Genomic DNA, 27,232 nt, shown 5'->3' on the forward strand with positions numbered 1-27,232 from the left:
TTTCTCCCCAGTAAATTATATTATATGTCTTTTATTAATTTATCTTGCTTTCTTTTAAATACATATTCAATTTCTCACCTCTCTTAAAGTTTCCACATTACTAGAGGCTTGTGTCATGGTTATCTAATCATTTTGGTATGATTCTAGTTTTTAAAAAAAATTCTTGTGATAATTTACAAAGAACTAACTCACACTATACAATTTCTAGTCATCTTTTGGTTTCACAATGTAAGAATTTAGGTTCTCTGAAACTGTTAGGCCAAATTTAATTTTAAGATGATGATAAAATAAGAAAAAAAATCATCTTTAAGAGAAAATGAATTAGGACTTCCGGCCAAGATGGTGGAGAGGACACACAAACCTACTTAATCTCTGTCTTTGCTCTCAGAATTTATTTCATGACAAGCCTCAGAATTAGTACTTGATTGGAAACAAACAAACAAACAACAACAACAACAAAAAAAAAACCAAACACCAATACTTACCAACAGAAGACATCCTTGAAATTCACCAGAAAGGGTCTATTTTTGCTTGGGGGCAGGGATGGCCAGATCTGGGGCAGACTGAAGGTGGGCAGCAGAGCTTGGCATGCAGCTCACACTGAGCAGATTGGAAGGGGGAGGGGTGTGATCTCTGCTGTTTCTGTGGAAAGAACTTTACCATAGTGTGGATAGGTGGATAGTCTGTCTTGGCAGCAAGCCAGGATCAGCAAAGAAGCTGTAAACACAGGAGGTAAAGATGATAACCCCAAAAAGATAGGGTCTCTTGGGACCTAGCCACCCCCACCCGCAGTGTCTCAGCAGGCTCTTAGAGCCTCAAAGTCTCAGAGTACAGATGCAATGCAGCCATTGCTGCCCTGCTATGCCTCACTGTTTTCCCCTGCAGTCTGTAGAGGAAGCCTGGTAACACCATCCAGCCCCCCCCCTCAAAAAAAAAAAAAAGCAAATTGCATTTGTTTTTCTTGTTAGTTTGTTTTCTTTGATTCTTCTCTGACAAAATGAGCAAAAAATTAAAAAGGATTCTAACCACTAATAGCTTCTAAATGGATAGAGAGCAGACTTTAAACCCTGAGGAGACTAAAAACAGACTATCTCCATATGAATCCCCAAAGGGGGGATATGACCTGGTCCTCAACACACAAAAGTCTCATAAAAGAAATTTAAAAGGCTCTCACAAGAGAGCTAGAATAAAACTGGGAAAAGGAAAGGAAAGCTTGGCAAGAGAATAAGTCATCCCCCTCATTTGAAAATAGAGTGGATAAAGAAATCAAATCCTTGAAAAACAGAATTAGTGAGTTGGAAAAAGAAAATAGCTCTTTAAAAAATAAAATTGGCTAAATGGAAAAAAAAATTCCATAGAACAAAACAACTCACTTAAAAACTCAATTGGACAATTAGAAAAAGATATGAAAAAGTGAGTGAAGAAAATAATTCATTGAAAATCAGAAATCAGAATTGAACAAATGGAATTGAATGACTTGAGAAGACACCAAGAATCAGTCAAGCAAAATCAAAAAAATTAAACAATGGAAAAAATGTCAAATTCGTTCTTAGGAAAACAACAGACCTGGAAAATAGATCTAGGAGAGACAATCTGAGAATTATTGGACTCCCTGAAATATATGATGAAAAAAAAAAAAGAGCCTGGACTCTATTTTACAGGAAATTATCAAAGAGAACTGCCAAGAAGTTATAGAAACAGAAGGTAAAATAGACATTGAAATAATTCATCAATCACCTACCAAATAGGACCCTAAAATCAAAACTCCAAGAAATATAGTTGCCAAATTCCAGAACCATCAAACCAAAGAAAAAAAATATTACAAGATGCTAGGAAAAAATAAATTCAAATATAGAGGAGCCACAATAAGGATTACCCAGGATCTAGCAGCATCCACATTAAAGGATTGAAGGGCATAGAATCTGATATTCCAAAAAATTAAAGAGCTTAGTATGCAGCCAAAAATAACTTACCCAGCCAAAATCAGTATTTTCTTCCAGGGAAAAAGATGGACATTCAACAAAATAAGTGAATTTCATCTATTTTTGATGAAAAAAAAAACAGATCTAAACAAAAAGTTAGATCTCCAAATAGAGATTCCTAAAACGGTAAAAAGAAATCTTGGGAACTATATTTCTGCTATAAAGATATATGAAGAACACATGTATAACTTGTTCTAGAAACTAGAGGTAGAAAGGAAATTGTTCCAGAAAAAAAGGTAAAGTGGGGATACTACATCTCACAAAAAGGTAAAGGTAACCTATTATATCTGAGAGAAAGAATGGAGGGCAATGAGCATAGTGTGTATCATATTCTCATCAGAATTGGCTTAAAGAGAAAAATATAGACATATTTGATTTATGGTGAAACTCCTTCCACTTCATTGGAAAGTGGAAGGGGAAAAGTGAAAAGGGAAGGAGTAAGCTAAGCAAACGGGAATACAGAAATTGTGAGGAGAAGAGGCTAAAATAGGGGGAGGAACTTTAAGGTGGGGGTGGGGATACTAAAAAGGGAGAGCTGTGAGAAGCAAGTGGTGCTCGCAAGTTTAATACTGGAGAAGGGGGTAAGGGAGAAGGAAAGGAGAAAATCATAAGCAGGGGTTAACAAGATGGCAAGTAATACAGAATTAATCATTTTAACCATAAATGTGAATGGTGTAAACTCCCCCATAAAGAAGAAGCAGTTAGCAAAATGGACTAAAAGCCAGAATCCTGCAATATGTTGTTTATAGGAAACATACCTGAAGCAGGGTGATACAGAATAAAGGTTAAAAAGTTTGGCAGAATCTACTATGCTACAGGTGAAGCCAAAAAACCAGGGGTAGCCATCCTTATCTCAGTTCAAGCAAAAAGCAAAAATTGATCTAACTAAAAGAGAGAAGGAAGGGCACTATACCTTGCTAAAAGGTAGCATAGATAATGAAACAATATCAATATTAAATGTATATGCACCAACTGGTGTAGCATCTAAATTCTTAAAAGAGAAACTAAGAGAGCTGTAAGAAAAAATAGACAGCAAAACTATAATAATAGGAGATCTCAACCTTGCACTCTCAGAATTAGATAAATCAAACCACAAAATTAATAAGAAAGAACTCAAAGAGGTATATAGGATATTAGAAAAATTAGATATGATAGGTCTTTTGAGAAAACTAAATGGAGACAGAAAGGAGTACACTTTCTTCTCAGCAGTTCATGGAACCTATACAAAATTTTTTTTTAAATTTTTTTTATTTTTATTTTATTTTATAATTATAACATTTTTTGACAGTACATATGCATGGGTAATTTTTTACAACATTATCCCTTGCACTTACTTCTATTCAGATTTTTTCCCTTCCTCCCCCAACCCCCTCCCCCAGATGGCAAGCAGTCTTATATATGTTAAATATATTACAGTATATTCTAGATACATTATATGTGTGTAGAACCGAATTTTTTTGTTGCACAGGAAGAATTGGATTCAGAAGGTAAAAATAACAATTTACATTCATTTCCCAGTGTTCCTTTTCTGGATGTAGCTGGTTCTGTCCATCATTAATCAATTGGAATTGGATTAGCTCTTCTCTGTGTTGAAGAAATCCACTTCCATCAGCATACATCCTCGTACAGTATCATTGTTGAAGTGTATAATGATCTTCTGGGAACCTATACAAAAATTGAACATATATTAGGACATAAAAACCTCAAACTCAAATGCATTAAGGCAGAAATAGGCCACAGTGCAATGAAAATTACATTCAATAAAAAGCCAAGTGAAAATAGACCAAAAATAATTGGAAACTAAATAACCTCATCCTAAAGAATGATTGGGTGAAACAGCAAAGCATAGACATAATTAATAACTTCACCCAAGAAAATGACAATAATGAGACGTTATACCAAAATGTATGGGATGCAGCCAAAGCAGTAATAAGGGGAAATTTTACATGTCTAGAGGCCTACTTGCATAAAATAGAGAAAGTGAAGGTAAATGGATTGGGCTTGCAACTAAAAATGCTAGAAAAGGAACAAATTAAAAACAGGCAAACACTAAACTTGAAATTTTAAAAATAAAAGGAGAGATTAATAAAATTGAAAGTAAAAAAAAAAACTATTGAATTAATAAAACTAAGAGTTGGTTCTATGAAAAAACCAACAAAATAGACAAACCCTTAGTAAGTAAATCTGATTTTTAAAAAGAAAGAGGGAAATCAAATTGTCTTAAAAATGAAAAGGGAGAACTTGCCACTAATGAATAGGAAATTGGAGCAATAATTAGGAGTTACTTTGCCCAACTTTATGCCAATAAATTCAATAACTTAAATGAAATGGAAGAATACCTCAAAAATATAGCTTGCCCAGATTAACAGAGGAAGAAGTAAAACGTCTAAACCAGGAGTTCTCAAACTACTACCCGTGGACCAGATGGGTCCCGCTGAGGATGTTTATGCAGCCCACTGGGTTATGGCAAATGGGCTGAGAGGCGGAAACAAAGTTTGAGTTTTTGTTTTTACTATAGATGGCCCTGCAACAGTCTGAGGGACAGTGATCTTGCCTCCTATTTAAAACGTTTGAGGACCACTAAACAGTCCCATCTTAGAAAAAGAAAAAGAACAAGCTATTAACCAACTCCCAAAGAAAAATTCTCCAGGGCCAGATGAATTTACATGTGAATTCTACCAAACATTTAAAGAACAATTAATTTCAATACTATAAAAACTATTTGAAAAAATAGGGAAAGAAGGAATCCTACCAAATTCCTATTATGACACAGATAGAGTTGCTTATACCTAAACCAGGTAGACTGAAAACAGAGAAAGAAAATTATAGACCAATTTCCCTAATGAATATAGATGCAAAAATTTTAAATAAAATATTAGCAAAGACATTGCAGAACGTCATCCACAGGATAATTCTCTATGACAAGTAGGATTCATACTAGGGTTGCAGGGCTGATTCAATTAGCATAATTGACTATATCAATAACCAAACTAACAAAAAACTATATGATTATCTCAATAGATGCAGAAAAAGCATTTGATAAAATCCCACATCTATTCCTATGGAAAACACTAGAGAGTATAGGAATACATGAACTTTTCCTTAAAATGATCAATAGCATTTATTTAAAACCATCAGCAAGTATCATATGTAATGGTGACAAATTAGAGCCATTCCCAATCAGGGATGAAACAAGGTTACCCACTATCAACATTACTGTTCAATATTGTATTAACTTTGACAATAAGAGAAGAAAAAGAGATTAAAGGAATTAGATTAGATAATGAGGAAACCAAATTATTACTCTTTGCAGATGTTATATTGGTTATACTTATAGAACCCTAGAGAATCAACTAAAAAACTACTAGGAAACAATTTACAACTTTAGCAAAGTTGCAGGATACAAAATAAATCCACATAAATCATCAGCACTTTTATATATCACCAAAAAATCCAACAGCAAGAAATACAAAGAGAAATTCCATTTGAAATATCTGTCCATAGAATAAAATATTTGTGAATCTATCTGCCAAGGGAAAGTCAGGAACTATATGAACACAACTACAAAACACTTTTCACACAAAAATAAAGTCAGATCTAATCATTTGGAAGAATATCAAGTGCTCATGAGTAGGCTGAGCTAATATAATAAAAATGACAATACTACCTAAATTAATCTACTCCCAAGAAATTATTTCAGAGATTTAGAAAATATTATAACAACGTTCATCTGGAAGAACAAAAGGTCAAGAATTTCAAGGGAATTAATGAAACAAAATGCCAATGAAGGTGACCTACCTGTGTCAGATCTAAAATTATATTATAGTAATTTATTTCTTCGCATGTTGATCTGGATAATCTTTATTGTTGTAGGTATTCTTCCATTTTTCTTAGATTACCATATTTATTGATATAATTAGGCAAAATAACTCCTAATTTTTGCTCTAATTTCTTCTTCATTGATGGAAAGTTCTCCCTTTTCATTTTTGATATTTACAATTTGATTTTCTTCTTTCTTTTTTCTAATAAAATCTATTAAAGGTTTCTCTATTGTGTTGGGTGTTTTCATAAAACTAACAAAATTTTTTAGTTCTTAATTCAATAATTTTCTTATTTTCAATTTATTAATCTCTCCTTTTAATTTAAAATTTGATATTTAATTGGGATTTTTAAATTTGTTCTTTTTCTAGCTTTTTTATTTTCATGCCCAATTCATTGGTTCTCTTTATTTTATGCAAATAAATCCCCCCTAATAATTGCTTTGGCTACATCCCACAAATTTTGATATATTATCTCATTATTGTCATTTTCTTGCATGAAATTATTGATTGTGTCTATGAATTGTTTCTCCCACTCATTCTTTAGGATCAGATTATTTAATTTTCAATTATTTTTTGTTCTGTTTTCCCCTAGCCTTTTGTTGCATGTATTTTTTATTGCATCATGATCTGAAAAAATGCATTTACTATTTTTGCCTTTTTGAATTTGATTTTGAGGTTTTTATGCCTTAATTTTTGCATAGCTTCCATATACTGCTGAGAAAAACAAAGTATATTGTTTTCTGTCACCATTCAATTTTCTCCAAAGGCCTATCATACCTAACTTTTCTGGGATTCTACTTAACTCCTTAACTTCTTTCTTATCATTTATTTTGTGGTTGGATTTATCTAGTTCTGAGAGTGCAAGATTGAGATCTTCCACTAGTATAGTTTTGCTGTCTAAATCTTCTTGAAGTACTCTTAACTTCTCCACTAGGAATTTCAGTGCTATAACACTTGGTGCATATATATTTATTATTGATATTACTTCAATATCTATAGTGCTTATAAATAGGATACAATTTACTTTTTTACATATATTAATTAGATCTAGTTTTGCTTTTGCTTGATCTGACAACAGATTTGCTAGCCCTGTTTTTTTTTTTTTTTAACTTCAGCTGAAGATAATAGATTCAGCTCTAGCCATTTACCTTTACTCTGAATGTATCATTGCTTTAAATGTGTTTCTTATGAACAACAAATTGTAGAATTCTGGCTTTTAATCCAGTCTACTATCCATTTCCATTTTATAGGAGAGTTCATTCCATTAACATTCACAGATAAAATTAATAATACTGTACTTGCTGCCATCTTGTTTTCCCCCAGTTATACTTTTCTCTTCCCTTTCCCCCTTTCCCTCCTCCTAAGTATTTTGCTTCTGATCCCCCCTTCCTTTTGCCAGCTATCCCCCCTTTCTTATGCTTTTCCTGTTTCTACTTCTGTTCTCCTTTCTGTTAGCATTCCCCTTTCCTTTCCCATTTCCCCTTCCTATAGGGTGAGACAATTTTCTCTGTGAATCTAAATGTATCTGATATTCTTTCTTTGAGCCAAATCAGATGAGAGTATGATTCACACAATGCTTATCCCTCTCCCTTCTTTCCCTCAATTGTAATAATTCTTTTCCCCCTTCATGAGATGTAATTTACCCCATTTTCCTCTTCTTCCAGTAGAATCACTTTACTTCTCTAGTTCCTTTTTTATATCATCACAATAAAATCAAATTACATCTGTACCCTCTATGTATACCCATAATATAGATAGAGATCTCAAGAGTTAAACATACATCTTCCCATATAGGGATATAAGCTTTTCAACTTTTAAAAGAAAGTTATTTTTTCTTTGCTTTTCACCATTTTATGCTTCTCTTGAGTTTAGTATTTGAAAATCAAATTTTATATTCAGCTCTGCTCTTTTCATGAGAGATAGATAAAATTTACCTGTTTCATCTTTTTCCCTGAAAGATGTTGCTCAATTTTTGGGGATAGTTGATTTTTGGCTGTAATCCAAGTTTCTTTGCCTTTCTCAATATCAGATTCTTGCCCTTCAATCCTTTAAAGTGGAAGCTGCTAGGTCTTTGGTAATCCTGATTGTGACTCTTAAATATTTGAACTGTTTCCTTCTGGTTGCTTGCAATATTTTCTCCTTTATTTGATAATTCTGAAATTTAGCTATGATTCTTTAAAAATTTTCATTTGGGAAATCTTTCAGGAGGAAATAAGTGAATTCTTTCAATGGCTATTTTACCCTTTGATTCTAGGACATTTAGGCAGTTTTCCTTGATGATTTCCTGAACATTGATGTCAAGAATCTTTAGATTGTGTCTCCTAGATATGTTTCCCAGGTCAGTTGTTTTTCCAATGAGTTATTTTATATTTTCTTCTATATTTTCTTTTTTTTTTTTTTGGTTTTGTTTGACTGATTCTTGGTCTCATTGAGTCATTCATTTTCATTTGAGCAATTCTAATTTTTAGTAGATTTTTTTTTCAATTAGCTTTTTTATCTCCTTTTGCATTTGGCCAATTGAACTTTTAAATGAGGTGTTTTGATCATTGCATTTTTTTTTTCATTTCACAGATTCTACTTCTCAATGAATTGGTTTCTTTTTCATATCTATTTTGTAAAGAATTATATGCTTTTTCCTTTGCATCAAATCTATTTTTAAGGAGTTTCCTTAAGGTAGTTTGTTTTTCCTATTCCAAACTCACTTGTTAAATTATCATTTCCTTTCCCCATTTTTCTTTTAACTCTCTTTTAAGATCCTTTTTGAATTCTTACAAGATAGCCTTGTGAAATGGGGACCATTTCATCGCACCCTTTTGGGTTTCATTTGGAGATGATTTGCCTTTAAGATCTCCTCAGGGTTTGAGGTCTGTTCTTCTCTTTCTCCATTAAAAAAAAAATTGTCTATGGTCAGATTTTTTTTTTCTTTTTGCTTTTTTTGCTCAATTTTTCCTAAAGGTTGCGGTCTACTCTTAGGGTAAAGGGGCAACAGCCACTTTAGTTTACCTTGGGGCTGATGCTGCTGACTGACTTTCAGTACTGGATAAGTGTGTCCAGTCCTGCATTTTTCTGGGGTTCAGAGGCTCACAATTTGCCTTTTGTATTTTTTTGAGTGTCCCACAGCTAATCTGCTGAATCACTGGCTTGTAACCAGGACAGAGTAGCTTAAGAGTCTTGCAGTAGATTCCCCGGTATACTGTAATAAGGTAATACTGCAATACCTTAGCTCTCTGCCCCCAGCCTCCCTGAGCTGCATTGGGGCTCAGTAGTTTCCTTTGGAAAGATAACCTTTTTCTGAAATTCTTCCAAAATATGTTCTTCTGTAAACTTGTTTTACTCCAAATATCTGTGGGTTCTGTCACTCCAAAACCAGTTCAGAGACTTGATCTGATATTCATCTGAGGGACACTAGGAAGAGCTCAGATAGAGACTTGTCTACTCTCTGCCATCTTGGCTCCACTCTACCAATCTTTTTTTTTTCAAAGAAAGAACATACAAAATTCATAATTTAAGGGTTTTTGTTTTGCAATGTGTATTTGAAGAAAAGACACATTTTTACTTGCTTTCATCCACTCAAATAGCCTTTACTTCAGTAAATTTCATATATCTACATAATTATTCTGTAACTTTGATTTTGGAAATTAGAAACTAAGCAAACAGAATCATAAAGACAGTATATTGTAATGTTCTTGATGAATTTTTTGGAGGTCTTAGAGCAGCCTTCATTTCAGTTCAGGAATCACCACAATTATAGCCATGTGTTAAAGTCCAAATCCTTTATTATCTCCTACATGATCTAGTTTCCTTGCCTGGGGCCTGGGCCACCTTTCTTGAGAGCCTTTCAGACTGGCCTGGGTCTCAGTGGGGGAAGTGGAGGAGGCCAGCCACCATGGTGCTGTGAGATGAAGTGAATGAATCTGACTCTGTCTCCCTTCTGAATCTGTGTCTGGCCCTTCTGAGTCTGTCTTTAGCTCTGAGTCCCAGGTTATATGCTCTACACTGAGTATAAACCAGTCATTATATCTCTAGGAAATCATTATTTGTTGTAAGATTAAGCCAATCATACTGAACTTAGAGAACTATTAATCACCATGTTAAACTAGACAATCATTGTCTTATCAATTCCACTGAGTTAGCACCTTGTAAGAATCCTTGTTTTAAGTATGAGTTCTGGCCCATAACAGTATATGCCTTTATATAAAATATTTTCACTTAAAAGCAATAGGAAAAACTACCCAATATATTGAACTGTTATTTTACATGTGTTTTAATAACTATCTCCATCTAATCATATAAGATGTGTAAATGTTATCTTTCCCATTAAATTGTAAACTTTTTGAGGGCAGAATATGTATGTATTTTGCTTCTTTTGTGTGTGTGTCCCTAGTGCTTATCACAGTGCCTGGCACATAGTAGATGCTTAATAAATATTTGATTGACATTATCCATTCAAAATAATCACAAATAAATATAACTCATATGTAAAGAAAATGCACTAATAATAGTCTTATTTGATTTGTCAATAATAGTAACTAGAAAAAAAGTAATATAATTATGTCCTAGTAACTTTTAGACTTCATAGTAAAGATTTGCTTATTCCACAAAAATTGTCAAAAAAAGTGACAAGTACAACTTTACCCACAAACAATAAATACACATTTTCTATAGAAATAAGGCATACTCTTTATTCTGTCTTTCTGATTCTTTCTCGGTTTTTAAATTCTGAAACCAGTATAATATATGGTAATAAATTCATGAGCTTTAAAGTAAATACTATGTTAAGTAGAGATTGTAACATATGCATGCATCTTTCTTCAATATATTTCAAATACAAGATATGTAAATTATAGATTATAGGCATTTGTGCTGCAGATAGGGGAGAGAAATATATAAAATATTGTATATACAAAATAGATATTATATATGCATATGCACATATGTGTGTAATTCTATCTCTTAGATTAGCCAATTTATCCTTTTAAAATGCATTTTAATCCATCATTGTACTGAAATAACATTTGTGCCTTCAAAGACAGTATAAATTCTACTAGTTTTCTATGAGGAAATCACTTCTTTTATGCAAAACATAAGCAATGTTTATGCAAACATTTATGCAAGATATAAGCATAAAGCAACATTGATTGCTTTTAAATGATAGCAACTTCCAAATAAAAATAAAATACAATTTCAACATTAAAGCTATGAAATATTTTTGAATTCACATACTTAAGAACACTGTATTTCCATTATATCCCAATGTATTTTCAAATTAAGCAGATATCATATAGAAAGATCATAGCAATATCTTTGAGAATTACTTTCAAGATCAAAATATCCAGATTTTAGTAAGTGGCTAGTAAGATATCATTGTTTTTACTTTTAAAGTATCTCTTTGGCATGGATTAGAATATTAAGAGGACATTTCAGTACTCTACTTCAGTACTCTACTTGCAAAAAAGAAAAGCTCATGCTATATAATAATAATTCTTTGGGATCACTTAAAAATATAATTGCTAAATCTAATGAAATCTAATAAATTATGCCACATAATTCATTATGATTGTAGTTGGAAAGATAATTAAGTACTTTGGCCAGAGACACTAATAGATTAGGAAAAATTGGTTATTGTTTCACATTTTGTTTACATTTTACTAATTTACATTTTTTTACATTTGTGCTAATATTCTTTTTTTCCCTTTCTTTTCTTTAGCTCCTGTAAATCCTCATTTGCGTAAGTATTTTCATTATTCTTTTTTAAAGTTATTTCATTTCAGTAAATTTTTGAGAAATAATGTAAACATGCAAAAATAGGATTCTTTTGTTTTAAAAATAGCTCTTTTTCCCTCTTAAAAAGTATTTCACATATTTATTTTAAATAAAATATACTTAGCTTTCAAAGTAAAAATACATGAAGGAAAGATACATTACTGTAATTATTTTTAAAAAATGAATATAGGAAAACTCACCTAAAGGGAAAAGATAAACATTTGTCTAATTCTTTCTTACTCTATCTCTTTGCCAGTCTTTTTGCCTTCTTAAATTGATATTTTAATCTGTTAGAGAGAGAAATAAAAATTAATCCTTATTTATATAAGGAATATTTCAAATTTATGTTCTTAGTAGTTTTCTAATGATTTTTATTTGCAGTGTTGTTACACTTTTGAAAAGAGGAAACATTGGTAAAACAAAAAAGAAATGGTGTAATATAATATTATAACTTCAAGGCTCTCTCTTTCCTTTTCCTTGGCCCTTGAGAGTTGTTTCCTATTGTCAGGGCAATGTGCAGAAAGCAAAGAACCGAAATCATACTGAGGTTCTTCAACAGCCATGATTATCTGTAAAAGTGATTATTTCCTTGAGAGAGGCTTCTCCATTTTCTTTGTGGATTTCTGCCCTTCACATCATAAGCATTATATGTAATTATCTGGCCTATGGTGGTGGACTTTTAAGCTTTAACTCCTGGTTTGCTGATTTGTTCTCTATGTTAGATGACTGGTAGTGCATCTCAAGAGCAGAAACCACATCTGGACTAGTTCTGAAATAAGTGCTTGGCCTGGTCCTGATCTAGAGATTTTCGGAGAATAGTGCCATGGAATTAAGATCAGAATAAGATTTAACTGTTGGCTTTTGAAAATCCAGTGTTAGGTCAGGGTCAGAGAGTATTGTTCTTTCCTATGTCTCTTTACTTTCACTATTTAAGACCTGAATCCTGGTACCTTCGAAGTGAGTAGGATCTTTGAAATATAATTTTTTAAAATAGTTTTTATTTACCAGATATATGCATGGGTAATTTTACAACATTGACAATTGTCAAACCCTTTGTTCCAATTTTTCCCCTCCTTCTCCTCCCCCCCGCCCTGATGGGAGGTCGACCAATACATGTTAAATATGTTAGAGTTTAAATTAAATACAATATAAGTATACATGACCAAACAGTTGTTTTGCTGTACAAAAAGAATCGGACTTTGAAAAAGTGTACATTTAGCCTGTGAAGGAAATCCAAAATGCAGGCAGATAAAATTAGAGGGATTGGAAAGTATATGTAGTGGTTCATAATCATCTCCTAGAGTTCTTTTGCTGGGTGTAGCTGGTTCAGTTCATTATTGCTTTATTGGAACTGATATGGTTCATCTCATTGTTGAAAATGGCCACATCCATCAGATCAGTATGATCAGATCAGAATCAGTATGATTTCCTGGTCCTGTTCATTTCACTCAGCATCAGTTCATGTAAGTCTCTCCAGGCCTTTCTGAAATCATCCTGCTGGTCATTTCTTACAGAACAATAATATTCCACAATATTCATATACCACAATTTATTCAGCCATTCTCCAGTTGATGGGCATCCACTCAGTTTCTAGTTTCTGGCCACTACAAAGAGGGCTGCCACAAACATTCTTGCACATGCAGGCCCCTTTCCCTTCTTTAGTATTTCTTTGGAATATAAGCCCAGTAGTAGCACTGCTGGGTCAAAGGGTATGCACAGTTTGATAACTTTTTGAGCACAGTTCCAAATTGCTCTCCAGAATGGCTGAATGTATTCACAGTTCCAACAACAAAGTATCAGTCCTTGTGTTCCCACATCCCCTCCAACATTCTGCATTACCTTTCCCTGTCATTCTAGCCAATCTGACAGGTGTGTAGTGGTATCTCAGAGCTGTCTTAATTTGCATTTCTCTGATTAATAATGATTTGGAGCATCTTTTCATATGACTAGAAATAGTTTTAATTTCTTTATCCGAAAATTGTCTGTTCATATCCTTTGAACATTTATCAATTGGAGATTGACTTGATTTCTTATGTGTTAGAGTCAATTCTCTATTTATTTTGGAAATGAGGCCTTTATCTGAACCTTTGACTGTAAAAATATTTTCCCAGTTTATTGTTTCCCTTCTAATCTTCTCTGCATTGACTAAAGACTTTTTAAGAGTGGAGTTTGTACAGAAACTTTTTATATCAAATTGATGTAAATCAAAGTTTTCTACTTTGTGATCAATAATGATCTCTGGTTCTTCTTTTGATATAAATTCATTCCTCTTCCACAGGTCTGAGAGGTAAACTATCCTATGTTCCTCTAATTTATTTATAATCTCATTCTTTATTCCTAGGTCATGAACCCATTTTGACCTGACCTTGGTGTACGGTGTTCAGTGTGGTCAATACCTAGTTTCTTCCATATTAATTTCCAATTTTCCCAGCAATTTTTGTCAAACATTGAGTTCTTATCCAAAAGGCTGGGGTCCCTGGGTTTGTCAAATACTAGGTTATTAGAGTTATTGATTATTTTGGTCCTTTGGACCTAACCTATTCCACTGATCAACTAGTCTATTTCTTAGCCAATACCAAATGGTTTTGGTAACTGCTGCTTTATAATATAATTTTAGATCTAGTACAGTAGGCCACCTTCATTTGATTTTTTTTTTCATTAATTCCCTTGAAATTCTTGACCTTTTGTTTTTCCATATGAACTTTGTTGTTATTTTTTCTAGGTCATTAAAATAGTTTTTTGGGGAGTCTGATTGGTATAGCGCTAAATAAATAGATTAGTTTAGGTAGTATTGTCATCTTTATTATTTTTGCTTTCCCTAAGAGCATTTGATATTTTTCCAGTTGGTTAAATCAGACTTAATTTGTGTGGAAAGTGTTTTGTAGTTTTGCTCATATAGTTTCTGATTTTCCCTTGGCAGATAGATTCCTAAACATTTTATGCTATAGGTAGTTACTTTAAATGGAATTTCTCTCTGTAGCTCTAACTATTGGATTTTGTTAGTGACATATAAGAATGCCGATGATCTATGTGGATTTATTTTGTATCCTGCAACTTTGCTAAAGGTGTGGATTAGTTCTAATAACTATTTAGTTGAATCTTTGGGGTTCTCTACTTATACCATCATATCATCAGTAAAGAGTGATAATTTGGTTTCCTCATTACCTATTCTAATTCCTTTAATCTCCTTCTCCACTTTTATTGCCAAAGCTAGCATTTCTAATACAATATTGAATAGTCATGGTGATAGTGAGCAACCTTGTTTCACCCCTGATTTTTTTTTTTTTTTTTTTTTTTTTTTAATTGCCCCCCCTCCCTCTATTCCCTCCCCCCGACGACAGGCAATACCATACATTTTACATGTGTTACATCACCCCTGATCTTAATGGGAATGGTTGTAATCTTTCCCCATTACATATGATGTTTATTGATGGTTTTAAATAGATGCTACTGATTATTTTAAGGAAAGTCCATTTATTCCTATACTCTCAAGTGTTTTTAATAGAAATGGATGTTGGATTTTATCAAATGCTTTTTCTGTGTCTATTGAGATGATCATATGATTTTTGTTAATTTGATTATTAATATGGCCAATTACACTGATAGTTTTCCTAATATTGAACCAGCCCTGCATTCCTGGTACAAATCCTACTTGATCATGATGTATTATTCTGAGAATGATTTTCTGTAGTCTTTTTGCTAATATCTTATTTAAGATTTTAGCATCAATATTCATTAGGGAGATTGGTCTATAGTTTTCTTTCTCCGTTTTGAACCTACCTGGTGTGGGTATCAGTACCATGTCTGTGTCATAAAAGGAATTTGGTAGGACTCCTTCATTCTCTATTTTTTCAAATAGTTTATATAACATTGGATCTAATTGTTCTTTGAATGTTTGGTAGAATTCACCCAGGAATCCGTCTGGTCCTGGAGATTTTTTCTTAGGGAGTTGGTTAATAGCTTGCTCTGTTTCTTTTTCTGAAATTTACTTCCTCCTCTGTTAATCTGGAAAGTCTATATTTTTGGAGGTAGTCCTCCATTTCACTTAGGTTATCAAATTTATTGGCATAAAGTTGGGCAAAGTAACTCATTATTTCTCTAATTTCCTCCTCATTGGGGGACAGTTCCCATTTTCATTTTTAAGACTAACAATTTTATTTTCTTCTCTCCTTTTTCTAATCAGATTTACCAAAGGTTTATTTATTTTATTGTTTTTTTTATAAAACCAACTCTTAGTTTTATTTATTAGTTCAATAGTATTTTTACTTTCAATATTATTAATTTCTCCTTTTTAATTTTAGAATTTCAAGTTTAGTATTTGATTGGGGGTTTTTAATTTGGTCTTTTTCTAGCTTTTTAAGTTGCAAGCCCAATTCATTGATCTTCTCTTTCTCTATTTTCTTTAAGTAAGCTTCCAAAGATATAAAATTTCCCCTTATTACCACTTTAGCTGCATCCCACAAATTTTGGTATGATGTCTCATCATTGTCATTATCTTGAGTGGAATTATTAATTGTGTCTATAATTTGCTGTTTCACTAAATCATTCTTTAAGATGAGATTATTTAGTTTCCAATTACTTTTTGATCTATTTACCCCTAACTTTTTGTTGCATGTAGTTTTTATTGTGTCATGATCTGAAAAGAAAGTCTTTACTATTTCTGTCTTCTTGCATTTAATTTTGAGATCTTTTTGTCCTAATATATGATCAATTTTTGTATAGGTTCCATGAACTGCTGAGAAGAAAGTATACTTCTTTCTGTCACCATTCAGTTTTCTCCAAAGATCTATCATACCTAATTTTCCTAATATTCGATTTACCTCTTTAATTTCTTTCTTATTTGTTTTGTGGTTTGATTTATCTAATTCTGAGAGTGCAAGGTTGAGATCTCCCACTATTATAGTTCTGTTGTCTATTTTTTCTTGCAACTTTTTTAACTTCTCCTTTAGGAAGTTAGATGGTATACCACTTGGTGCATACATATTTAGTATTGAAATTGATCCACCCCCGGAAATATAATTCTTTAGCCATTTCTCATCCTTGATATGTATGTTATAGTGAGTATTCTCTCTTTGTCATCCATCTTTGTCATCCATCATCTTTGTCATCCATAGAAAGAAAAACTGGAAGGAAAGTTGGAGAAAGAAAATCCTCTTGTGCTCCCTTGAAAATTTCCTTGTATTCTCATTAGACACAATAAATCACATCTCATTTTCCTTCGTTTGAATCATGTAGAATAATACTAACATAATTGATCACTTTTTCCTAACAAAATGTTTATCATAATCTATTATGGTATGGTTTAAATGCATCTCTTCCAGCTTAGTCCTCAATCAGGTTAAAAGAAAAATCTGATAATCAATAACTTGATTATTATCTTTAGAAATTAAAATGTACTTCTTGAACTATAGACTTATTTTTATGCTTGGGAAATTATCATTCTTAGAAATGAAAAGATATTAATTCTTTACCTGTTTTCCTCCTGCATTTACTCCCCAATACCCTATAAAGATTAGAACCAGCTGAAGATCCACACATATATTTTGTGTGCACAGGTATAATTCAAAATCTAATTTACAGAAAAGTGCTAAACATAATTTCTAGCTTTCTCACTATCTGTTTCCTTGTAGAGGAAAAAAACTTTTATAACAATGGCATTTATAGATGAAATTGGAAAGAGAACAACAAATAAGAAGTAAAATATATCTCCTTGCTGCTTCCATAGTGTTGAATTCCCATTAGCAATGATATTGAAACCACTAATTCTATTCTACTTTTCCAGTGAATGATATGTTTAAAAGAAACTATGAAGAACAGTTAATTCTGACTACAGACATAGATAAACGCCTATTGGAAGCCACATAAGTTAAATAGGCACCTAGGTTTTCATATTCCAGCATCTTAAGAGGTGACTGAAACAGAATTTTTAAAAATATTACAAAAAAAACCCCACTAGTAACCATGACTTTAGCCAATATATAAAATCTTAATTAGAATGATTGAGGTTATCATTTATTAAATACTAAAAAGGTAATAAGTAAGCTTTCACAAACAATTTCTTGTATTAGTTTTTAGTAGACTTTGTCTACTGATTGTTGATTAATTTTTTCTTTTGACTCAGCATAACAGCACAGCTTTAAAAGTTCTCAGATCATGTCTTTCATTACATTTTAAAACCAAGACAAAATTCTTTGGCTGATGCAAAATTGATCTACATTGAACTTTTTTCCACAATCCTCTGAATATCTACATAAAGATATAAAATTGTGAAATATATGCTTACTGAAAATGTTTTGTGAGTACTATGAAGGATAGCCTATGCAAAATCCACATAGAAATAAGTGATCATCTACTTGAATTTTTGGGAATGATATTTTATTACCTTTTTCTAACTTTGGAAGACAACAAAGGCAGATAGATAGATGAATAGATAGAAATAGTTGGATCATTTATTAAGCACATACTATGTATCAAGTCCTGTAATAAATACTCTGGATAAAAAAAAAAGGAAAAAAAGAATGCTGCTTCCGTACTTTCAAGGAGCTCACAGTCTCATGATATGGGAGCTCCATACAGGTACACTCACAAATCACTGACTCAAACTTTGGTAACTCTTTAGTAACTCATTAGTAAAATGAACATTCATTCTACCAATATAAGGGGGGCAGTGAAATGTATTATACATCATGGAATTACCTTTTTTAAGTTAAAAAATATACTTTAATCTGTATTCAGACACCATCAGTTCTTTCTTTGGGAATGTATAGCATTTTTTCATCGTAACTCTTTCATAACTGTCTTTTTTTATTAAATATTTTTTTTTCACAAAGCATATGCATAGGTAATTTTTCTAATATTGACCTCTGCATAATCCCCTGCTGAAAATTTTCCCTTCTTCCCCCCAATCTTCCCCACTTGGCAGGCAATCCAATATATATCAAATATGCTGAAATACATGCCAGATTCAATATGTGTATACATATTCACACAGTCATTCAGTTGTGCAAGAAAAATCAGATCAAGAAAGAAGAATAAGAAAAACTGAGAAAAAAAGAAACAAAATGCAAGCAAATAATACAGATACACCCTCTGTTCCCATGGTTCTCTCTCTGGGTGTGGATTGTTCTACACTGCCCAAGTGGAACTGGTCCGAATCATCTCAATGTTGAAGACAGCCACATATATCAGAATTGTTGTTGCTGTGTATAATGATCTCCTGGTTCTGCTCATTTTGCTTTGCATGAGTTCATGTAGGTGTCTCCAAGCTTCTCTGAAATCATCCTGCTAGTCCTTTCTTACAGAACAATGGTATTCTGTAGTATTTATATGCCATAATTTATTCAGCCATTCTCCAACTGATGGGCATCCATTCAATTTCCAATTTCTTGCCATTATGAAAAGGGATGTCACAAACATTTTTGTACATGTGGGTCCCTTTCCCTCTTTTAAGATATCTTTGGGATATGATCCCAATAGAAACACTGCTGGATCAAAGGGTATGCACAGTTTGATAACTTTTTGAACATAGTTCCAAAGTACTCTCCAGAGTGGTTGGATCCATTGACAGTTCCACCAACTTCATTTTTTAAAAAATCATAACTTTTTATTTACAAGATATATGCATGGGTAATTTTTCTGCATTGACAATTGTAAAACCTTTTGTTTCAACTTTTCCCCTTCTTCCCCCCACCCCTTCCCCAAGATGGCCGGTTGACTAATACATGTTAAATATTATTAATACATGTTAAAAAGTATAAGTTAAATATAATACAATATAATATAATATAATATAATATAATATAATATAATATAATATAATATAATATAATATAATATAATATAATATAATATAATATAATATAATATAATATAATATAATATAATATAATATAATATAATATAATATAATGTAATGTAATATAATATAATGTAATATAATATAATATAATTAATATAATATAATACATGTACAAGTTATTTTATTGTACAAAAAGAATCGGACTTTGAAAGAGTGCACAATTAGCCTGTGAAGGAAATCAAAAATGCAGGTGGACAAAAATATAGGGGTTGGGAATTCTATGTAGTGGTTCATAGTCATCTCCCAGAGTTCTTTCCCTGGGTGTAGCTGGTTCAATTCATTACTGGTCTATTGGAATAGATTTGGTTCATCTCATTGTTGAAGAGGGCCACATCCATCAGAATTGATCATCATATAGTATTGTTGTTGAAGTATATAATGATCTCCTGGGCCTGCTCATTTCACTCAGCATCAGTTCATGTAAGTCTCTCCAGGCCTTTCTGAAATCATCCTGCTGGTCATTTCTTATGGAACAATAATATTCCATAATATTCATATACCACAATTTATTCAGCCATTCTCCAGTTGATGGGCATCCACTCAGTTTCTAGTTTCTGGCCACTACAAAGAGGGCTGCCACAAACATTCTTGCACATACAGGTCCCTTTCCCTTCTTTAACACTGCTGGGTCAAAGGGTATGCACAGTTTGATAACTTTTTGAGCATAGTTCCAGATGGCCCATGGAATTAGCTTTTAAAGGGATCTTATTACAGATAAGAAAACCAAATCTCAAATTACTAAGAGACTTTCTACAGGGTGGACAAGTAATAAAAGATAGAGCTTGGATTTGAACTTAAGTCCTCTGACTATAAATCTGTTATTCATTTACTATAAATTCCATCTCTGAAAGACATATTATTCAAATTATGATATAGAGTTGCTTACATATCCACTAATTTGTTTTACTACTTGTAGATAACTTATTTATAATTGTTGATCATTTACAGGAAAAATAAAAATTGTAAACAACCCAAAGGGTAAATGCATGATTAGAATAATTAAAAAGTTGCATGATATTATTAATTATGATTTTCTTAAAAGACCTATAGGACATTATCAAAGGTTGAGAAAAATCACTTTAGTTATATAGCAAGTAAGCAATAGCAGAGACATTTTCAATACTGTAAAGAAATAGTTTGCATTCTATCACTGACACAAATATGAGTGATGCTAAATTTCATGTTCATCTTATAAAAAATGAAAATTTTGGATGAATTAAGGTATAACAGTTATTGTTTCAAATTTCATTTCATAATCAGTAATAGAAAAGAAAATAACAAGTAAATCTCAAAAACAAATTAAGGGATATTTGGAATAAAATATAAAGAAATCAGAAACTCTTCAAGGAAAAATGGAGGTTTGTTGATTTTGTCTCAGAATTTCTTGCAAATGAAATCCAAAAATAATTTTATGGGGATAAGCAAAAAATATTTGGAGTTAAAAATGTAAATATTTTAACACGTAACAACATTTTAGAACTTCTTTTTGAATTCATTTTTAAGTTTTATACTTAAAATTAATGAATTTGAAAACTAAAGTTAAAATCTCTTTTTAAAGAATCTGATCCTAGATTTTTACTGCTTGACCATTTAAAATGATAAATAGGATTGCTTTGAATTATTTGCTTTAATATGAAATGTCTTCCTTTATATATTTTTTATTTTCTTTACATAAAATGGTTTATAAGGAATTAAATTTTCTGAATTGTTAAAATTAAATTGTGATTATTTACCATTTTAAAAAAATATGAAACACACATGCAATGACATAACCAGAAATAATCTAAAACATTTCATAAATGATTGTGACTTGGTCAAGAACTGAAAACCAAGGACTTATAAGTTATATTTTACTCAAGATACTCTTAGATTTCTGGACACTATGTTAAAATATTTCTGGTCAATCGCAATAGACTGGTAAGATTGTATTTCAGGGGGAAAATTCTAACTTATTGTCATTGTAGCAAGACTTACTAATAATATGAAGTTGGAATTTGCATTGGAGTGTGGAATCAGAATTCTAACATTTGACAAGCTGGACCATTGTGTTGAATATAATAAGATGAAATTCCATAAGTGTGTGTGTGTGTGTACACACACACACACACACATATACATATATATAGACTTATACTTGGTTACATAAATGATATTTATTAGTCTAAGAGGGAGGAGGCACAATTAATCAGCTAATGATTATGAAAAAATGGATGTTTTAGTATACTGCAAGCTCAGTTTGAGTAAGCAGTCAAAAATGACATATGACTTTTGACTTCATTGAGAGATATTCAATGCAGAAATATTTTAATCAAGTGAATAAGCATTTATTAAGCTTTTGCCAGATACTTGCCAGACACTAAAAAAAAAAAAAACCCAAAGCAATAGTCTGTGCTTTCAAGGGTCTTGCAGTTTAATAGGAGAGACAATAGTCCCCACAGCTATGTATAAACAAGATGTATAAGAGGCAAATTGAAGATATTCTTAGATTGTAGCTTCTGAATAATGAAGTAGTAATTCCACTGTACTATATATATTTTTTCAGAGTATTGTAGCTAATGATTAAAGATTTTGTTAAACAAGAGATTGTTCTGAGGAGTGCAACTAGGATGGGGAAGGCCTTGAGTGACATGAAGCTCAGTGACATGAAGGAATTGGGTATATTTAGTCTGAAGAAAAGAAATGTCAGAATAGGTATAATAGTGTTCAGCTGTATATGGCTATCATGTGTGAACATGATTAGAATTGTTCTTTTTGGATACGGAGAAGAGAATAAGCAGAAGCTACAAAGAGGCTTATTAAAGCTTGGCATAAGAAAAGCTCTATAATTAGAACTATCTAAAAATTTAGAATAATCTGAGCCAAGACATTTTTTCAAAGTTATATACTGAATTTATTACATCTTTTTAAAACAAGTTCTGAATGATAGAAATTAGCAATTTCATGTGTAATCCTTTCTTTTTGTAATTTGGTATTAAATTTAAAATTAAAAAAAATAGGAGAATGGGCTTCCTCAAAAGGTAAAAGTTTTCAGTCAAAGTTTGGAATATCATTTGTGAGATATATCATTGCTGGAATTCCCTTCATTCCTTTCATGTTAGTTATAATGATTATTGCTTGCTAATGTAATTTGACTCCTGGAAGTGCTATTTACTTTTTTTTTTTTTTTCATTGTTTCCCTTGAGATGGCAGCCCTAATTTTTTTCAAATTTTGTAATTATTTTTCTGCCTCTATAAAGTACCTCCTAGGTAGATTTATAGAAGTATGTTTAAATTAAAAAATATTTAAGTAGTATATTCATTTTTATTATATGGGCCTAGCCCAGATATGAGCAAAGAAAATCTCTCTAAATATTTATCTTTATGTATGAAGATTTTTTTATAATTTTATTTAAATGTTGAAATTATCCTTGTAAATTAACTTTTAGAGAATCTGTGAGAATAAGATTTATTTTTCTATAAATCCTTTCAATGTTGTTGTGTTATATAGAAATATATATCCTATTTTTAATGAAGTTAGGAATCAACTCAATTATTTTTTTGATAACTTTCTGGAATTATCTAAGCAAACTATAACTTCAGCTAAAAATAATATTTCCCCATCTTTTTTTAGAATGCTTCATATTTCACAAACTATATTTCTCACAGAAAAAAAGACAGCAATATAGTTGTTGCAATTATACATTATACATGGAAAAAAGAAATGAACATAGCATATGTTGATTTACGTTCAGTATCCATAGGTTTTTTTTTTTTTTTTTTTTTTTTGTTTGTTTTTTTGTTTTGTTTTGTTTTGTTTTGTTTTGTTTTGTTTCTGGATGCAGATGGCTCACTCTGTGAAAAGTCTATTGGGTTTGCTTTGGATCACTGAACCACTCTAACAACCAAGTCTTTCATCGTACATTCCCGCTGTTATTATGTGCAATGTATTCCTGGTTCTGTTTGTTTCACTCAACATCAGTTCATGTAAATCTTTCCAGGCTCTTTTATAATCAGCTTGTTCATCATTTTTATAAAACAATAATATTCCATTACCCTCATGTAGCACAGCTTGTTCAAGCCATTCCCCAACTGATGAGCATCCAATTCTTTGCTAATACAAAAAGAGCTGCTACAAATATTTTTGCACATTTGGATCCTTTATGGTTTCCTTTATGATTTCCTTGGGATACAAACCCAGTAATGGCATGTCTGGGTCAGAGAGTATGCATAGATAAGTTTATAGACATTTGGACATAGTTTCAAATTGCTCTCCAGAATGGTTGGATCATTTCACAACTCCACTAACAATGTATTAATGTCCAACATTTCCCACATACCCTTCAATATTTATCATTATATTTTTCAGTCATCTTAGCCAATCTGAGAGGTATGTAGTGGTACCTCAGAGTTGTTTTGATTTGTATTTCTCTAATGAATAGTGATTTAGAGCATTTTTTTCATATAACTATAGATGGCTTTAATTTCATCATCTGAAAATTGTCTATTCATATCCCTTGACCATTTATTAATTGGGGAATGACTTGTATTCTCATAAATTTGATACAGTTTTTTATGTACTATGAAATGAGACCTTTATCACAAATACTAACTGTAAAGAATTTTTCCCAGCTTTGTATTTCCCTTGTAGTCTTATTTCTGTTGATTTTGTTTATGCAAAATCTTGTCAATTTAATGTTATCAAAGTTGTCTATTTTGCCTTTCATAATGTTCACTAGTTGTTCTTTGGTAATAAATTCCTCCCCTCTCCAAATATCTTATAGGTAAATTATCCTTTGCTATACTAATTTGTTTATGGTGTTCATCTATGCCCAAATCATGGGCATATATTTATGGTTTTGTGTTGTGAGCTGTAGATCTATGCCGAGTTTCTGTCTTATTTTTATTCCAGTTTTATTTTCCAGTTTTCCCAATAATTTTTGTCAAATAGTAAATTCTTATTTCAGAAGCTTCAGTTTTTTTCTCATCCTTAACAATATTTATGACTATTTTTTGTCTTCTCATATTGCTATGGCCAACAATTCTGTTTTCAAACTAACATTGGGGAGAACAATTTTATCACTAAAAATAATTTTTCAGATTAAAATGACTGTTCAGTGTATATGTTTTATGGGAAGTTTGTTAGAATGGATGAATAATGTGCTTTATCAGTGTCTTTAAAAAAACACACCTTATACTCATGTGATTTTTAGTGTTTTGTACTTAATATAATTTCTTTGTTTCCTTATAGTTTTTTTTTTTTTTTTTTTGCTTTACCCTTTCTCCCTTTCTTTTCCCCTTCTCCTAAAAAGCTACAATTAAAAGTGGACATGTGTCTTGTATATATATGTCTGTGTTTGTTTGTATGTATATACACATACTCATATATAGCTATACTATTAAATGAGGGAGGAAAGAATTATTGCAATACAAATAGTACAATCTAAAAATAAAATTAATATATATTGAGAATGAAAATGAGAAATTAAAACAAAATATATATTACAAGGAGAGATAGAATATGAATGTAATGAGGTATGTGAAACTGAACACTCAAGTCTTATTCAAAGGCATCAATTTTTATATTATCTGTGTATCAAAAGGGAGAATGCACATTGCCCCAAAGCTATTTGAATAAAAACAATGATCAGGCATCCACCCATTTATCTAGACTAAGAATTTCTTTTACAATCTTTGATTAGATCTTAACCTAGGTAATTCTTGGAGAAATATTTTCCTCATTGGTTGATTTCTGTATGATGAAGAAAAAAAGGGAGAAAACCTTAATCCTAATTCAATAATTTGTTATTAATAACAGGGACAAATAATCACTTCTCCCAAGTCATCTAAGTATAATGTAAAGAAATGACAGATGTTTGCATATAAAATACATATATTTAATTTTAAATATATTTAATAAAAATCTTTCTTAACATTATATATTTTTTTTCATTTTGAATCAGTGGACTAGGTTAGATACACATGCCAAAATAATCAAGGACTATAGTAATCAAACTCACTATTTCAGAAAAATTGCTGGAAAAAGTAGAAATGATGTCAGAAACTTGGCATAAATCTACATCTCACACCTCACATCAAAATAAATTCACAATGGATACATGCTTTGGGTATAAAGGATGATATCATATACAAATTAGGAGAACAATGGATCCCTTATCTTCTCCCCTCACCCTTAATTCCCTCTTTACCCATTTCCCATTCATCTACATACCTGCTATGTTCTACATACCTTCTACATACCTTCCTATGTTCCACCTTATCCTTTTCTCTATTCCCTTATTTCTTTACCGATTTTGGAGGGTGTTACCCTTCATGGTATACATGTGTATATATATATATATATATATTTTTTTTTTCTCCTTTCATTTATTTAATTATTTATTTAATCTATTTCCAATATGAGCATGTTTTCAGAACTACAAACCTTCTCCCTGCCTCTTTATTGGTTCTTCATCTGCACCTTACTTTTTAAACATAATTACTTTTTAAACATAATTACTATTTTCACCTTTTTCTAAACAGTTTTGCTTTTTAGAGTCATATCATATTCAAATCTACCATAATCTTTCTTTTAAGTTACCTAATTACTGATATCAAAGTCTGCTACCACAGTGATAGTAAATTATTCAACTTGAAAAGGTTTAATGCAAGACTAAAGTAGAGGGAGAATTGGTTCATGACTTCTTGTCCACTCAATGAAGCTTCTGAGATTGAGTTGCAAGAAAACATAAATTCTATTCTCAACTGTTTATGCTAATTTGGCCTGACAATTGATACCAAGAAAACAGAGGTTTTCCACGAGCCAGTACTATTTATATGTCAACCATCAATTATTGCAAATGAAGAAATTTAAGTGCTTTGGATAAATTCGTTTACCAGGCAGTTATCATTTTCATGAATGTATACATAAATGATATTCACACCCACACCCACACCCACACACACACACACACACACACACACATTGCCAGAACTACCTCAGTGGTTGGGAGGTTCTAAAAGAAAGTAGGGAAGAAAAGAGGCATTAGATTTCCTACCAAAATGAAGGTATACAGAACTGTTGTGTTGATATCATTGCTGTATGCCTATGAAACCTGAATACTCTACCAGTGCCATGGCAGAAATCTGATTTACTTCCATTTGAATTGTTTTTATGAAGATTCTGAATATTACCTGGAAAGATCATGTACTGGACAATAAGATCTTTTCTTGAGCTGAACTACCAAACATTCAAACTCTACTGCAGAGAGCACAATTCTGATAGATTGGCCATGTTTTTAGAATGCCAAACATATCTAAAGGACTATTTACAGAGAAAACACTAAGCAAGTGCTCAAATGGAGATCAGAAGACACTCTCACGGTCTTTCTGAAGAACTTTGGAATAGTTTGTGAGACATGGAAGACACTGGACCACCAAGTATGGTATTACCACATTAAAAATGCACTGTGATCTATAAGCATTGGTCTACAAGCAATGCAGATATGCAGGAGCTCGACATAAACATGAAATGCACAAACTTGGAGACATTTCACTACAAATGCTTATTCAGTCTATTTGTGTCTAACTTGTAGTAGAAGCTTCCAAACTCATGTGTGTCTGATATATTTAGATATGCTGTACCTTGACCCCAACATAGTAATGTCATTTTAATCTTCCTTGAGCACAAAGAACAACCACCACAGCAACTACAAGTTAAATTTCTGCCAAACTACTTTCCAGTTTCCCCAATAGTGTGTGTCAAATAAGGAAGCATTAGCTAAGTAATTTATGTTCTCAGGCTACCAAATTATAGTTGTTAGCCAATATCA

The 27,232-nt window shown here is 31.7% G+C and overlaps 1 protein-coding gene across 7 annotated transcripts in view; it reads left to right on the forward strand.

The window, feature by feature from the left end:
* Positions 1-27,232, forward strand: part of MDGA2 (MAM domain containing glycosylphosphatidylinositol anchor 2) — a 795,736-nt gene that overhangs the window by 634,195 nt on the left and 134,309 nt on the right. For all 7 annotated transcript variants that reach the window (XM_074290629.1, XM_074290632.1, XM_074290631.1 and 4 more), the window contains one exon: positions 11,511-11,531. In XM_074290629.1, the coding sequence (XP_074146730.1) occupies positions 11,511-11,531 (21 nt within the window). The remainder of the gene's footprint in view (positions 1-11,510; positions 11,532-27,232) is intronic.

This window comes from Sminthopsis crassicaudata, chromosome 2, assembly GCF_048593235.1.
Source record: "Sminthopsis crassicaudata isolate SCR6 chromosome 2, ASM4859323v1, whole genome shotgun sequence".
Lineage (NCBI taxonomy): Eukaryota > Metazoa > Chordata > Mammalia > Dasyuromorphia > Dasyuridae > Sminthopsis > Sminthopsis crassicaudata.